The sequence below is a fragment of the Triplophysa rosa genome, linkage group LG25 (genome assembly GCF_024868665.1).
Source record: "Triplophysa rosa linkage group LG25, Trosa_1v2, whole genome shotgun sequence".
In the NCBI taxonomy this organism is placed as follows: domain Eukaryota; kingdom Metazoa; phylum Chordata; class Actinopteri; order Cypriniformes; family Nemacheilidae; genus Triplophysa; species Triplophysa rosa.
In genome coordinates this window covers 3,766,590-3,784,230 of record NC_079914.1, presented here as the reverse complement: position 1 = coordinate 3,784,230, position 17,641 = coordinate 3,766,590, and the positions used below count along the sequence as shown (strand labels likewise).

Below are 17,641 nucleotides of genomic sequence, written 5' to 3'. Positions count from 1 at the left end.
GAACCTGACTGTACTGCTAATGGAAATTACACAAGTTGCCCAAATAATAAACATTAATCTAACAGCAGTACGCTTCTACTTTGTGATATCACTTACATCATATGCACATTGCAAAAATCCACCTTTAAATCCACTCTCTCACATTAAGATGTATTTTATCCAAGCAATTAAGGGCTGATTCAGATCACCATTAAAGGACAAGGGTCAATGAAATATTAAAAGCAAAACAGAGCAAACACAACCTGCCAAAGAGCTGCCTGCGAAGGGAAATGAATAATTGGAAGAATGAAAAAAAAACAGCACCATCATGGGAGGCTCTGGCAAACACTTGCCTTTCATAATCTCCGACTTCAACCAATCAGTGCTCTGTAGAACCCCTCTCCATAACGCCCCTCCTCCAAAACTCCATGCCAGTGTGTTTATAGAGTGCAGAAAGAACGAGAGACAGAGAGAGAGAGTGTTGTACACAATCAAGCACCGCGTGAGAGAGACACAGAGGAAAAGACATTTACAACACAAGAGAGTAAAGGAGAGTAGGATGCTGAGAAAGAAAAAAACTGACGCGTAACCAGGACCTGGGAGAAACACGGAAGAATCTTTTATGATAGTTATCTTCGATCGGGCGATCATCTTTTATTAGCTTTTCCAAATGCCACGTGGACACCGAAAGCTTCAAAGCCACCTGGATGAAAGTAGCAGCTCTACCCAGCAAGCGTGGTGTGTGACTTGCATGTGAACTAAATGAGCTGAATCTACATAAAAAAAACAAGGATTTATTTAACTTTCTGGAGCAACGAACTTATCTTTTGAATTAAGCAAACAACAGATTGATTGTTTCGCGAGCGCTTCTGCGGAGCCGAGCCCATGTGACACGCCGTGCGCCTGCTGTTCAACCGAGGGCAACATTATACTTACTAAACCGGACAGGATGCTGACTTTCTCAAAAAACATCTTCCAGCCTGCTGAAGCAAGCTAACTCGATAGAAAAACCTCCTCCTAAATGTCACGTCTGTAAAACAACACCAAGTGTTAAAAGGATGTTGTACAGAAGGTTGGGATGAGCCTCGGGGATGGGGCAAAAACAAATGCGTTTTTTCTTTCAATGACTTATGCTCTCCATTCCTCTCTACCTAAGAATGAACTGATATCTGGGGAAACATTGGAAATCCAAGAGCCGTAATGGTTGAGAGCGGGAGCCATACAAACGAGAGATATAAGCTATTTGGAGAAACTGCTGGCAATCTTAAGGTAAAAGCAATTTATGCACTGCAACTTTTATGCACTTCTAAGTATAAAATTTCACTCTGTAATGTCTCTGTGGATTGAATTGACAGTGAGGTGATTGAATTATAATAATACACCTCTCTCATACACGCACTCTCATGCTTTAGGCTAACAGAACACAATTATGAAAGATAAGTACTGTATTCAAAAACTGATGTCTTTCTGTTCTCTCTTGTCTTGCAATCTGTTAGATTTTTAATGATAGGAATACTCAACCCAGGCGCCAGCTCTAAGTCAAACACCGCGTGGACCTCTACCCGTGAAACTCTGGCTGCTCTGTTTAACACCTGAAGCATCTTGACGGCACAATGCTGTGTGCTCAGGGTGTTGCCGCACCCCTGATGCTGAGCTCTTTCCTATTGCAGCTGGCCAGGGCCGACCTCCCTTCTGGTTGTTTGATCGCATCCGATATCCTGAGCTGCACCAACCTCAGCCTTGAACATGTTCCTGTAGAGTTGCCTGTAATGGTGGCCACGTTGGACTTCAACCACAACTGCTTAAAACAGCTGGAGGATGGCAGCTTCGCTGGACTACCCAATCTGGACACCTTACGGTTAGCCCACAATTGGTTGAGCAGGCTCACTCCAGGAACCTTCAGGAATACAAGTAGCATACATCACCTGGACCTTTCATCTAATCAGTTAAATGTTATAGAGGAGCACTACTTTCAAGAATTAGTAGGAATCAGGGAGTTGCTCCTATACAACAACCGTATAGTAAGGGTGGAAAGCAACGCCCTGAAGGGTTTGACAAACCTGCGTAAGGCCTACCTGAGCCATAACAGGCTGACAGACTTCCCTTTCTTTTCAGTCCAGGAAAATGCCAACCTCATTATCCTGGACCTAAGCTCGAACCGTATGCCCAACCTTCCTGCGGAGTACATTTTCAGTCTACAGGAATCAATACAGCGAGGGTTGTTCCTGCACAACAACTCTCTCCATTGTGACTGCTCCATGTACAGCCTGTTCAAACACTGGGAGCAGCGAGGCTTCAATTCTGTGAAAGACTTCCGAGAGGAGCACACCTGCTTGCTTTACGGCGAGCCGCGCGCTTCAGTGAGGTTTCTCCAACACATGCGATACTTTGAGAACTGCACTTTAAAACCGCACGTGGAGACAGAGAGTCTGACAGCAGACACTGGGGATTTGTTGCTTTTGGATTGTAAAACATCATTAATGGGAAAGCATCTCACCTTCTTGTGGGTGTCCCCGCAGAAGGAGTACATTGCTCCCCCTGGTAACACCAGGATGCGAATGTATGCAAATGGAACCTTGGAAATCTTGGCAGCACAAATGAATGACTCCGGGATGTACTTGTGCATGGCTCTAAACCATAAGGAGTCACGCAACGAGACTCGAGAAGTGAACATAACAGTGGTTGAAAAGCATCATGTGGATGAGCCTTTCAACACCGGCTACACAACCCTCTTGTGCTGCGTGGTCAGCCTGGTTCTGGTTCTTATGTACCTCTACCTGACGCCTTGCCGGTGCTGGTGCCGCAAGCAGCCCCCACTATCAACGCCAAGTCCCGCAAACGAATGCAGCGTCCAATCGTCTATCATGTCTCCCACGCCACCTGCCACCACGGAGGGCCCCGGCCGCAAGGTCAGTAACAACAAGCATGTGGCCTTTCTGGAACCCATCAAGGAGACACAGAACGGGAGGCCGCGGGCAGCACTGGCCCCCGATCACCCCAGGCTGACGGTAACGCGGAGCGATGCTGACTCGGTCACCTCTGTCTTCTCAGACATCACAATTGTGCCATAGAGTGTGCTTGCTGTTATTTTGATGACCTGCTCAAGTGAGAGTGCGGTTCTTACGACGTGGCAGTACGCAACTGCACAGCTACTCAGGACAGATCAGGGAGAGGCTTGGCAAGCCCAAGGCAGGGAACCAAATACAGTAGGAAAAAAGCACATTCAAACAGAAAGGTATAATAAACAAAAAGGCAAAAAGATGGAGCTGAGCGTTCCCGTGAATCAGCTTTAAGGCTTAACTGAGCCACAATGGTAAAAGACGAAGGAATTGGTGAACGAAAATGCTAAAAAGGGTAAAAAGCTTCCCCTTTAACACTGCTTGAGCCTTGATAGATCCTTAGCTATGAATGCCTTGTCCAGAGCCTATATCTTACTAAATACCACAAAAAGCCATGTTATTACTTTAGAAAGAGCATGACGGATATGAAGGAGAATGACAAGTGCATACTGATTTTCTAGTTTTTTTTTACAGACTTCTAGAATGTTGATTTTTTTAGATTTATGTCATTGTACCCGTGTTTCTCATTACCGTTTGGTTGTTAGTTGTAAACCGTTTCGGGACCATGCCTGTCTTGTAAATTCACAGAGAAAATGGATCCAGAGCGTATATAGTTGAGCTAGTGAAAGTTGTTTGAAAAACTGTGCGAGGGGGTGCTCAAAAAAAGACGCGGATATCACACAAACTTCAAATCCCAACCTTAATGGGATTATAACTTGAGTGAAACAGAATCTGTGAAAGTTTTGTTTACATACTGGAATACTCTTCCCCTTTCCTAAGCATTCCATGTTTCCCTTTTGTCCACCACTCCCTCCCCTCTCACAATTCCTTCTTTATCACCTTAATAAATCCTCTTGCTTCGACCCCAGAGGTAAATGTCTGCCTTTTTATTGTCAAGTCATATTAATGCTTTGGCCAAACTATACGTGTGCCAATGTTTCTGCTTTGCAAATACACATAGCACTGTGTTCGAACATACAAATGAATTCTAACATGTGAAGTCTAACAAGGTTTTCAATGTTGAAAGCTGCTGGCAACCAGACACACGTGCATTAGTCATGACATACTGTACATATCATGGCTTTTTATTTGCAATGGTGTGCAAAAAGGATTATATGAGCTTGACAATGGTATACAAAGGTATAACTGACCATTGATGTCACAGCTCTATCCTGCTGGAAAAAAGCTAAAAAGTTGTTTGTTGATGTACATAAGTTGGCAATGTTTAGCCTGTCAAAATAGGGGGACACCAGCATGGTGATGCTGGGAGACCAGTTTAAAGTATCCAAGACCATCAAACCAGCTGTTTTCTTTCTTTTTGTCCAAAGATGCTAATGTCCTCTCAGGCTCAGTGAAGGGAGTCATTCATATTACACAGACTCATGATTCGGTGATATGCTGTGACCCAGAAATTAAAACATGCAGTCACAGGGTGAATTTTGCAATAGTACATTACCCTTGAGCCGAAGCCCATCTCCCCCAGAATAACTGCATAGTAATTCTTGTGCACCATCTGCTTTATGAAATAAAGCTGCACTACTGTCATTAAAACCACAACCACTATTATCATCATCATCACGAGATCAACATCATCATCATCATCATCACACTGCTTCTAATCAGCATGGACACATGTTCACCTAAAAATTGTGCATGCGCTGCGCATATTTTCCTGGCCTGAATGTTCTTTGTCAGCTTGTATGGTGTGAGCCTGCTGAGATCCAAGGCCACAGCCTTTAATGTTAGACTGCATGATATACGGCTTTCAGCTTCTGTCACGTTTGGTAGCGTTGATGTGGGGATTGATCATGTCATGATCTGACACTCTCATTGACACACAGAACTGGAAGAGAGCCAAAGTTCTGAACTACTAATTTTTTAAGTGAACTCAAACGTTTGATAAAACAATTACAATGTGACAAGAATGCTAAAGTTATTTGTTACCCATCATATACAGTAAAAAAGTTATCAATTATTTTAATAAAACGTCTCACTCGCTGACACAAACGTCATATAGACAGTTTTTATCGGACGCACGTGCCAGGCCCAAAGTTAACTTCTGGGCTGTGTTTGGTTATAATATAACAATTTAGATAATATTTAAATAATAATTAATATTGTATTGTATATTAATTGTATCAATTAATTAAATTAAATTAAAACTAATCAACAGTTATTGATTCTTTGCGGATACTGGAAGTTAAGTTTGGGCCACATAAAGTTTATGTTGTTGCCACTGAAACCGTCTATAGTGCCATGCTCTTGGCTCTTCCTTAAAAATTTTGGTTCATAGTCTTGAAATGGGACAATGAGAGTCTATGACTCAAAACTTCATGAAAGTAATTTAATCCACAACATGATCTCACAGCAATTCATCACTATTTTACACGGTCGCTAATTTGTATGAATTTAAGATAAATGAAAAATGTAAGATGTGAATCATTATTGAATGTGAATCATTATTACGATTATTAGAAAATAGCAATAATGAATCCCCTCCCCTAAATCTAACCATCACCAGAGCAGATCACAATAAAATGTATAAGATCTTACAAATTCATACAATGTATCTGGTCCCACAAAGCAACTATAACATTCCCAAAATCTGTCCAGACGACCTGCTCCAGTCTCCGAACTATAGACCAATTTGCAATACGAAAACAACACTAATCCAGAATCACTTCCTGTTTTAGTTTATTTAACACTTGCTAGAACAAATACAATCTAACTAAATCTAAAATATTAATCAAACATCTTTAAGACAAAAAAAACAGAAACAGTAAGTGCTGGACCAATCTTGTTTACGTCTTGCAAAAGGGTCTATAACAAACACTGATAATATTTATTACCTCAAATGCAGCACAATATTTATTATGCTCAAATAAAAAACATTTCATCATCTTCACCGCTCTGAATGCATGTTTTGCTGTGTACGTGTCTTTTCATGCTGTGTAAAGGGGAACTGTGTCGAGTGGGGTGCAGGGGCTGCCTGTGAGCTGTGCGTGGTCCACACATCACTGTATTATTTATCACTAAGGATCAATACTGTCACACAACAATATGTCGAAACGCACAAAAAAAGAGAAACATCATTTGAGCTGAGCTCTATTTAAAACCTAAGGTTTGGGTGTCAGAGAGGCTTTTTGACACATGCAATATTTGTGTGTGTGTGTGTGTGTGTGCATAATAAACACGGCAACATTTAATTTACTCTCTATCAGATAAAAAAAACTCAAGGCCAGGGATAGGGGGTATGACCGAAATCTTATATTACAGTGTGAGTAATATATAACGCCACCAGTATATATCACAATATGACTCATTTTGCTAGATATCCAACAAAAATGATATTGATTTTTAATCGGGGGCAGTTGTGGCCTAATGGTTAGAGAGTCGGACTCATGACCAGAAGGTTGCCGGTTCGATTCCCAGGGCCGGCGGGTAACAACTGAGGTGCCCTTGAGCAAGGCACCTTATCCCTACTTGCTCCCCGGGCGCTGTAGTGATAGCTGCCCACTGCTCTGGGGGTACGTGTGTTCACTACTCTCTGGATGGGTTAAATGCAGAGGTCACATTTCGTTGCCTTGTACTTGTACATGTGCAATGACAATAAATTGAATCCAAATCCAAAAAAATCCAAAAATAACCATCTGGTAGTCGCTGCATTTTCTACTTTTATTTGGAACGTACACTAACCAAAGAAACAAAACAAAACGTCATGTTGAGCCCAACACAAAACCCTTATTAAGAAGTTAATGCTTCCTGTTTGGAATCGAAACCTTCACCTGTTTTTTCACATTACCTAACGTGTCTTTGTCAATTTTGTGTAAATAACATAAACCAGTTTTCCATTTAAGGGATAGTTCACCCAAACATTTAAATTCTGTCATCTTTTACCCACCTGCTTATCATTTTAGACCTGTACGGCTTACTTTTATCTGCAGAACACAAAAGAAGATATTTTGAAGAATGTCGTTAACCGAACAACAGCGGTACCCATTGACTTGCATTGGTTTTGTGAAGTAGTGAAAGGGTACGCCACTGTCATTCTTCAAAATATCTTCTTTTGTGTTCTGCCAAAAAAAAGAAAGGCATACAGGTTTGAAATGACCAGAGGGTGAGTAAATGATGACAAAATGTTCATTTTAGGGTAAACTATTTCTTTAAAAATGTGGAAATATATTTACCACAAGTAAACTGTACAGGATCTCAATCATTCCGCAGTGAATACACAATCTGACCCTTTAACAAGCAGAAGAATGTGGTTTTTTAACCCATAAACAAGCTTGCGTAAATCAGCTGGCATAAAAGGTAAATGTAACAAAAAAGTGAAATCCTTTAATCATTTGTTAAGCTTTACAGCTGGTCTATAAGATTCTTCTTGGACACTATAATGAGCTTCAGACGTCTGTGTAGGAAGATCAATATGTGAGTTTGTTTAAGCAAACACGCTGGAAAGGATTCCAACATATCTTCTCTTAACCACGGCTGTATAACAGATGGAGCTTAATGTTAGCAAAATCAAAACTGACCCTTTTTGTCATCTTTAATAAAAATGCGATAACTTTTTCATTGGCGCCACAGACGCCACAACGGCTACTGGATAATGTTTACTGAAGGTTTAGTCATTGTTTTATCAAACACCCAACAGACTCAATTCTGGTAAAGTATGTACAGTAACTCCCACTTTTAAAGAAAATGCCAATTCATATAAATATTAATGGTTGTTGGCAGCATGCTTAAAAAACAGACTATATGTTCTTTAAACAAAAAAACTTTTTTAGGCATTATCTTGAAATGTTCAAATGAGTGGCGGGGGAGAGAAGTATTCGAAGCCTATGGATTTATTTAGTGATCTCTATTTTTATTTCTTTTTTGACGGTGACAATAATTTGGCATTAGTGCGAAAATCTACTTGCGGATGTTTCGTACTTCTGTTTCATTTAATCACATTGGATTCTGTGTGAACAGACTTCTACATTTGTTCTGTGTAAATATAATTCCAGACAATATACGATTAAATGTGGAAAGATCTTGAGCAGAGCCAGCATGAAAATAAAGAGACACACAGTTTTAGTCTCCCATAATGCAATCACATGCACATCAGATCGGCTTTCATTTTCCGCCTTTCTGCGAGATTTCTATCATTAGAGCACAGCAGGAGAAACCCAACAGTTTTGCCCAACAGGCTGTGAAGATGTAAATGAGGAACGTGTAATTCATTAGCGTGAATCTATTCCCAAACAGTTTAAACGGACCTGAACGCATTAAAAAATTTAATGAACACTTGCGTTAAAAACCATGTCAGATGAACATAAAAAGCTTACTTAACTTGGAAAAACTGCCAAGACATCAATGTAGCCAAGACTGTTCACGTTAAGAAAATGGTAAAAATAAGTCATGACTATATTTACTTTATTCATTTTTATCGTATTTTGGTCCACCCATTTCAAAGATATTCAAAATAACTCCACAGTTCTTCGATTACCAGCAAGCGGTCCAAATAAATCAAGAATATTTATAGTTCGTCTTGATCAGACTGAAGTCCTACAAATAATGTGTGGAAAGATTTGTGTGTAATCTGACATAAATCCTCTGATGGTGTTTGATGCTTGATCTGTAATAACTAGAGTTGTGTGAACAAAAATCAGTAAGTACATAAAAAGTCTAATTCCCTTACACCAATTCACTATGGTAAGCTGATAATAAACTGATAATAATGATTTAATATATAAGCTGTCAATTTAACATAATTTGACTTGAACCAACATAAAGATAGGTACATAAAGTAACTTGCAATTGTATCTTTCAAACAGAGATGGCGACAGATATGAAAATTTATAGACTGCAGCTTTAAAATTATTACAATAGAGGATAACAAATGATGCCTCAATTTTCCTTTAACGTTCGATTGAAAGCTGTTGAAATGAACATTATTTGGCACCAGGCAGCTCTAGATGCATTATGGGTTGTTTTCCAAACATTATGTTCTAACGTCATAGAGACTAGCCTAGTATACTCAAAGAGGACAGACTCTCTGAAGTATAGCTTTACATTAAATGTCTGGCAGTCCTTATTAACTATGTATGAGCTCTCTGACTTCAGCACTTTAGAAATCCAACAATTCAAAATCTATACATCACTTCTGTTAGAAATCTTTGCCTATTCTGATACTGTCTTGATTAACCTGTGAATTACAAAATTGTTTTTGGATATCAATGATTTGAAATTAGAGCATTGGCCTAGATCCATTCCAATGTGAAATGTAATCACGCCACACGAGGTGAAAGCGGAAAGATGAAATGCGACAAAGACTGGGTTAAAGTAACAGAGATCCTCGCAGGTCAACCCTTCTCGAATACACATTATTATTAGAACTAACTCACACGAGAAACATTATCAAGATCGATACAAGGTCCATAAAATAACTTCACTGCAGTAGAAAATGGCAGAAGAATTTAGGTTCAGCTATAAAAGCCACAGTAAAGCGCAGAAGTTCAATGGCATTCCGGAAATATTATTCCCATTTATTTTCTCCATAGACACTACAGTAAAAATTCTCAGCCATGAACTAATTTAACCAGCTCTTTTACGAGAGAATGAACTGCTCTGTCCATGGTGTACTGCAAAATGACACCATAAACATGATACAATATAAAACAGCTGATCATGTTATTAAAGCCGCAATGCGTAACTTTTAACTCTGTCGCCATCGCTGTTTGAAGCATAAAACTGCAGTTACTCTTTACGTACTATCTTTGCATGTGATGATGAACAACTGACATTTCCAGCAAAATCCCGATAGACCTGATAGCTCAACTTATAAATCATCGCTGTCCTCTCAAAACCTCAGATGTCCAAATTTGCTGTTTTTCAGAAAATGGAAAAAAACACTGTACTTGTTAAAGGGATAGTTCACCCAAACAAGAAAATTCTGTCATGAATTACTCACTCTCTAGTTGTTCCAAACCTGTAAAGATTTATTTGTTTGGTTGAACACAAAGAAAGATACTTGGATGAATGCTTGTAACCAAACAGTTCTTGGACCCCATTGACTAACATAGTAGGAAAAATACAATGGAAGTCAAAAGTGCCCCAGAACTGTTTTCTGTCCTACATTGTTCAAAATATCTTCTTTTGTGTTCAACAGAACAAAAAAATATAAAGTAATTTTTCCTACTATGGTAGTCAATGGGGTCCAAGAACTGTTTGGTTACAAGCATTCTTGCAAATATCTTCCTCTGTGTTCATCAGAACAAAGAAATTTATACAGATTTGAAACAACTCGAAGGTTAGAAAATGATGACAGAGTTTTTATTTTTGGGTGAACTATCCCTTTAAATAGTTAAATACGGTGTTGCAAAGTTGACCATCACTTTTGAATACTTTTTATTTGTCAGATATTTTCAAAAACCCAGTGAAAAACATAAAGGTTGACTAATAATAATTATTTATCAAAATAATTAATCAAAAACGAATCAAAATCACGAAATATGGAGATACGAGGTTTCAGAAGGACAAGCTAAATGTTGCGAATCATCGCAAACTAAGATGACATTTTAAATATTGAAAAACTATAACATTCAAATTTTTTAAGTAAAAGAATTGCTTTTTTATTTAAAGTAATTAGAGTGATGGGTGGCTAACTTTATTTTATTATTTGCAAAGCTTTGGGAAAGCAGACTTGCATGATTCGCTGTTCCATGGTGACAGCAGCCTCTTTGATTGGCAGATTTATTTTTAGATTATGGGTAGTGTAGTTTTTTACCAGGAATTTACCAGGAACTTTTGTGTGACTTTTACAGAAATATTTTAAACTTGTACATGTAAATTATGTTGAAATGATTACATATTATTTCTAAAAATAATTTTCTTTACCAAAAAATTAAGGGAAATACACTATTGTGTTACATTGCTGCAACATACACTCCAAGGTTGAAACGTTATTTCACCTTCATACACAACGTGTATGCCTACATGTCCGTTTTCTGAATAATTACCATCAGCTGATAGCACTTCCTTTATTAGTTATACTCGTTTATTTGTAAGCATATACTTTTTCACTCTTTAAATTCACTCATTTTTTATAAGTATCAGGATGTTTAGACATGAACCCAGAGCCTTGAGTCTGCTCAAGTTAATTAGCAGGCATTGTTAATGAGATCTCTGAGCCGACATTTAGCCGCTCCGCTGGTATTTAATGAAGCCATCCAGGGCAAACTTACAATGATTTACTGGTGCGTGTGCTATGAAGAGCAGGCAACCAATTAAATCTGAAGTAACGTTCAAAGGCCATTACCATATTAGTACTGCTATCAAACAGATTGCAAATAAATCACATGAGAGACAAAAGATTTAGATGTTTGCAGGGTTAAACTCCAGACAACTGTTGCTTTTTTTCAAGATGATGCTGAAAGATTTATAGATTTATAAAACAACACTTTATTTATAATGTCTGTTCCTATCAAGAACTATAATATAAATAAAAAGATTGTTCCTCTGTATTGTAATTGTTGTAATTAATATAATAAACAATATAACATAATAGAAAATAATATTATTATTAGTTTATTTATTTTGAAAATACATCATATTATTAATAATTAATTATATAAAATATATTTATAATTTGGACTGTCCAAATTAAGAGTGCTTTTTAAAACCTTTAGTTATTTTCATCATCATCTTTATAGTGAAAAGTCTGTATAAACACCACACAAGCCACCTAATAACAAACAACTAAGGTTTATTTTCCAACAGTCCTGGGCTGCGATTCCAGATAACGATAGATCTTAGCACTTAAGAGCGTTTTCTACAAGCCATTTTGTGAACGTTCGTCATCGTTTCACGTGCGTTTCCCGAAAATGCACTAAACACGACTGCACATAGCAGTGCTTTAAGTACTACTTACAAGTCGCTATCCTTTTGTCAGGTGCCACCTTATACAATGGCTCGTTTTTGTAGCACGCACTTGTTTTCGAAATGTTTAGGCTAATTATTTTCACTGGATGTGCATGTGGTAGGTGAATGTTGTTTAATGTTGTTTAACATATTTTTTGTGCAACGTGTAATACTTTATCTATGTGTAGATGGGACAACCACCAAGTAAGCATTTTGACCATTTCTACTGTAAACACATTTTTACTTTGCATAAAATGTGGAGTAACTTTAATACAGCAATCCAGCAACAAACATGCATCCTTTGTTAGAACCAATAACTTGCCCATACTATATATTTTTTATTCTTTACTTTATTAATGTATGTTCAGTCATTTAATTTTTATATCTATGACGATTTTCAAGTGCTACTTTAGTTACGAAGCTTTTGGGAAACGGTACGTAAGTCTAAGATGATTCGTATGATTGGTTTTACGATGCACTTAGCCTTATGATGCTTTTGGGAAACGCAGCCCTGATCATTACAAAAAATAAAAGCGAGAAGAATTCAAATTGAGTGTAGTCAACAAAAGCACACAAGCATGTTGTGTATGTATATTTAAGCTTCGTTCTCTGCAATGTTTGCTATGAAGGACCAATAATGCAAAACGACGGAAACCCAGGCACCTGCCCTGTATGACAACAACAGGTGGACACGCCTCATTCAGCTCAATAGATGTTTGCTTTGTTTAGTGTTGGACATGTAAACATGTTGACCCAACATATATGTTCTGCTAGAGCATGATTGGATCAAATATTGCATTCAATATTGCACCAGAGGGTCAAACCATCACAAAAAATTGTTTTTAACAATACAGTACATCTACACTGTAAATTAAGGCAACTCGTTTAAGTAAGCAGAACTTTCAGATTTTGAATACTGCTAAATTAAAGTTCTCAATTTTTTTAGTTAGCGTGACTTAAAATTTTCATTTATCCGTCTCTTGAAATTAAGAGGACAGAACTTCAAAAATAAGTTCACAAAGATTTATTATTAAGTTAGCTAAACGTATTTTTTTAGTTTCTCTTATTATACATATTTTTTAGTCTTTTATGCATAAATTAAACACCTTGATTTATGCAAGTCAAAATGAGCAAGAAGAGACTGATCTCAGAACTGGCATTAGCACAGTTATTGCGCATTGGCGAAACAACACGCTACTAAATATCCAAGATAACTTGTCTTTAACTTTACTGAAAAACACACAAAATAATCATTTTTCAAAATTTACTTTCCCAATGCATTCTGACGCAAAGCATGCTGGGAATTGGAAATCAGTTTTGACAAAATGTGTTGAATTACCATCATTAAGTAAACTGAGCGAGGAGCAAATACATTTTTTTGAGTGCGACTCAAAACTTGAAGTTACTCAAAAATAATCAATATACTTAACTCAAAAAGGAAGAATACTGCATATATATTAAGTAAGTTGAACTTTTTTTATAAAATTAAGTTTACATAATCTGTTTAATTGCTTTGTTTTTCTCAAAATATCTTCTTTTGTGTTCCACAGAAAAAAGTAATATACAGGTTATGAATGACATGAGGGTGAATAAATGATGATAATTTGTTTATTTTTTGGATGTTCCAGCCCTTTAAGTGTGCCTGAAGTTTGCTGTGATTCCTTCTTACGCTTCAGTTAGTAACATAAAAAATAATTTTATTCACAAGTGAATGCTTTAACTGTGGAGCAGTTCCACATCTCCATTTGGCTGCACATTACAGATGGGGAATGTCGGCCACCTGCGGCGCGGCTCTATATACTCTATATAATAATCCCAGAATGCTGGCACCTACGTCTAGTACAAAAACACACGTTTCTTATCACCATAACCACACAGACAGGCCAAAACGTTTTTTGAAGCACTACGAGGTGAACTAAAAGTAAATTTTTTAGCACTTGCATCGTGGCATGTGCGACAGAAGGTGATGTTGTTACAGCGTTGACAAGGCTGTAAACTGAATTGAGCTCAGGCTGCTCAGAACTGAACGAATGAAACTCATTTTGTTTATACGGGATTATACTTTGTGTGTTGGAGAAGCCCTGACATTAATTTCCAGTCTAATATCCCTCTTAAAATGAATCTATTGTCTCTGTTTTATGACGGAGGCTGTGATTGGGGCTGTTCACATTTTTGTAATATTATGAACAAAATCGTTCCCAGCTCAGTCTCGCCCTTAGATTTCGATTCAGCTTTTGGGAATCACATGCTGGGCAACACGATTCAAATGACGTTTATCTTGTCGCAGTTCCAGACGAGTAAGAAAGGCTCCGTCGCTTGGACTTCATCCCAAAGCGAGTCACATGGGCACACACATGCAAATGAATGACAGAGCAACAGGGTTGTGATGCTTTGTGTTGAAATGTTCTTGGTAAGACAGATGCCAGTGTAATGAAGCTCAGATGTGCCACCTATGGTTTGTGGGCTCTTGCATTAATGTTAAAGAAATAGCTCCGTCAATAATAAAAGATCTGTTTCTTAGGGCTGACAAAGGATTAATCGATTAATCGCATCCAGAATAAAAGTTTGTGTTTGCATAATATGTGTCTGTGTACTGTGCATATTAATTTTGTATTATAAACACATACATGCATATATTTAAGAAAAATTAAAAATATAAAAATGTGTGAAAGTGCATATTTAATTTTACTTTTTGGCAAATATAATTAAATACATATAAATATTTCCTATATATATATATATATTTAATTTTACTTTTTGGCAAATATAATTAAATACATATATATTTCCTATATATATGTATGTGCATGTTTTTGTGTTTATAAATACAAAATTAACATTCACAGTACACAGACACATTTTATGTAAACACAAACTTTTATACTGGATGTGATTAATCGCGACAGCCCTAGTTTTTAAATAATTTATTATTATATATTATATAGAATATTTGGAGTGTGAGCTACTTTTGTGGTGCCTTTTCGGAGCATTGAGATTCATTCTATGGAAAATAGTGTAATATAAACGCACATCAGAACAACAGAACAATTGTTTGGAACAACATGAAGGCAAATAAATGCCAGACTTTTCATTTCAGACAACTTTTCTTTTAATATTGACTCAGACAAACTGACTAAAGACTAATATTTTATTTGAATTTCTGGATGTATCAAATGCCAACACAACATCAAGCGAAAGCAATCTATTCAGGATTTTCCCAATTCTTATTTTCTCTCTCTTTCTCTCTGTTTCTTTCCGATTTTCTTTTTCCTCAGAAGATGTTTCAGTCCAAACCAGCAGTCACCCAGCAGCCGGCTCCTGACATATGGACCACTCAAACATCGCCACAATAATCTCTGCGGATAAAACTACGAATACATCTCAGGCCTTAACCTACAGCACGGCTCCTGTAAAAAAGTCACCAGCTACCAATCTCAAGACCTTTTCTTTCTCAATCTCTGTGTTTACAAAAAAAACTGTTCATGAAAATTCTGCGCACGCGTGTATCGGCAAGAAAAACAAATAAGCCGACAACTCCGTGAAACAACGATGATGTTCTGATAATGTTCAAATAATAATGTTTATGAATGCCACATCTATCTTTCTATACTTCCTGTTTAAAGCAATAATGAATAAAACAAACGTAGAGTAGATGACAATATGAATCCCTCCATCTGTGAGAGCTTGCATTTTAAATGGAATTGTAGGGGATAAATGTGTAATACTGCATTGTGGGAATGGCAGGACGGCATGGCAGTTACTTGGAGGTGAAAAATGATGTAGGCAATAAAGAGAATCAACTCACTCACTGCTGCACTGCAGCTGTGTGTACGCTTTATTTGATACAAACAAACTCAACAACTTTGTCTTCAATAGAGAGACAGATTACAGAACAGCAACCTTGAACTTACTCAGGATACAAAAGGCAGGCATGGATAACACAAAACAACATAAGTTTACAATGATCCACTTCTATAAACCGAAATGTGATTTGATAGTTTCACCAGATGAAGTTTAGAAATTAATACACTGGCCCACAGAAGACGTTTTGTTAGATGTGTCTCTAGGTATAAAAATCAAAGAATAGTTTAATTCAGGTGTCTGAGAGAATCAATAGTTTCATTTTACGATATAATGATGTTCAATAGGGTTCCTTAAAACCGTGTGAAAGCAAAGATACAGAATTTTTTTGTTCACTTTTCTCACCAACATTTTGAGAAAATCTATGAGAAAACAACATATAGAAAGAACAGAGCCTCTGCTTTAAAACATTTTATTCTCGCTCATTTCTCTTTTTTTGCATCCTATCTTGAATGTGGGTAGGTTTCTTCAAAAATCTATAAAAAGAATGGGAAAATTGTGTTTTGGTCAAATATTTGACCCACACTGGATTCAGAACGATGATCAAAACAGATATTTACGGTTTTGGGATCAATAGATGCTGTGCTATTTCAGAAGATTTGAAACAGCGCCTCCTACTGTACAAGAGTGAAAACAGTGAAAAGCCAGAAAAACTTAGGTTGAAAGTAGGTAAGCATTGTCAAAAATGATGAAAAATCTTGTCAATGGCGAGAAAAGAGTTAAATGGGTCTGAGTTTAGTGCTTTAGTTAAAGAAAACTTGGGTGTGAAACCCTAACAAGTACACACAACCGGTTAAAGGTTTCTAGGAATATTTGATAAAAATGTTTCTAATGATCTTAAAAATCTTTTAATCTGAAAGTGTATGTTTCAATGTTTGAAATTAGTTTTGGAGACAAAAAAGTTATTGTGCCAACCAATTAATTTCTTGAACGAAATGTTTATTTTATAAAGCTTGTTGCTTTTATTAGACTTCATAAAAGAACACACAGCAAATGTAATGTATTCTAATGTAAAAAATATATTTGCTAAAAATATGAATAAACCGATCAGAATCAAGGACCAGAACTATTATATAAAAAAGTTTTGAAATGGATTACTTGGACCAAATGATGAACAAAAAACAGCCAATAAGTCCAGCAAAGATAGAAATTCATTCAATACTGTTTAGAAATCTTCCCATGTTGAGACCTCAAGAGGCCAGATGAAATGCCATGTATACAATTTTGCGCATAATTGACAAAGGGTGACTACATAACAGAGTTTAGGTTGCTTTTAGTCACAACATAATTCCAGCAGTTATGATCGTTATTCCAGCTGTTTTGATGGGTTTACTATCATTCGAAAATGTAGAAAAAAATAAAGTAAGTGATCCTAAACTTTTGACCGAGAGTCAATTTTCCGAACCCACTTATCCTCTACAGATGGATGATGAGAGCCTCTTCTAGCATCTTGGGCCACAGGCAAGGTACACCCATACACTAACACACCCAATACACACAATTTTATTGACTCCAATCTAAACGTTTTTGGACTGTGGGTAAAACAAGAGTCAAACAAATACACAAAATCAGCAAAAGAAACTCTTGGACAAACACTAGAGCTGACTGCTTGGAGCTTTAACAGACAGCCGCAGTAAAGGAAACTGAATCTGTACACCGGGTGTGACACAGGAAGGGTTGATGATGCTGCAGATGTGTCAATTCACACAGTCAGCCAGCACTGAAGAAAAGTGTTTGCGACAGTGAGAAGAATCGATAGTGATGAATTATCACTGCAATACGGATCAATCTAAAAAAACGCCGCCCAACACGGTAAACATTAACAACTGCGGCAGTCAAGA

At 37.2% G+C, this 17,641-nt stretch overlaps 2 protein-coding genes across 5 annotated transcripts in view; one reads left to right on the top strand and one right to left on the bottom strand.

The window, feature by feature from the left end:
• Positions 1 to 17,641, bottom strand: part of LOC130548638 (E3 ubiquitin-protein ligase RNF123) — a 153,160-nt gene that overhangs the window by 52,606 nt on the left and 82,913 nt on the right. The window lies entirely within an intron of this gene.
• Positions 448 to 15,874, top strand: amigo3 (adhesion molecule with Ig-like domain 3). 4 transcript variants are annotated; one of them, XM_057325534.1, is made up of 3 exons: positions 448 to 1,248; positions 1,476 to 2,888; positions 15,218 to 15,874. In XM_057325534.1, exons 2-3 carry the CDS (start codon positions 1,593 to 1,595, stop codon positions 15,290 to 15,292), a joined length of 1,371 nt encoding a protein of 456 aa, XP_057181517.1. In that variant the 5' UTR covers positions 448 to 1,248; positions 1,476 to 1,592; the 3' UTR covers positions 15,293 to 15,874. The 4 variants fall into 4 exon arrangements, with proteins under 4 accessions (XP_057181517.1, XP_057181516.1, XP_057181515.1 ...); XM_057325533.1 differs by having other exon boundaries at positions 15,215 to 15,874; XM_057325532.1 differs by having other exon boundaries at positions 1,476 to 2,987; positions 15,218 to 15,873.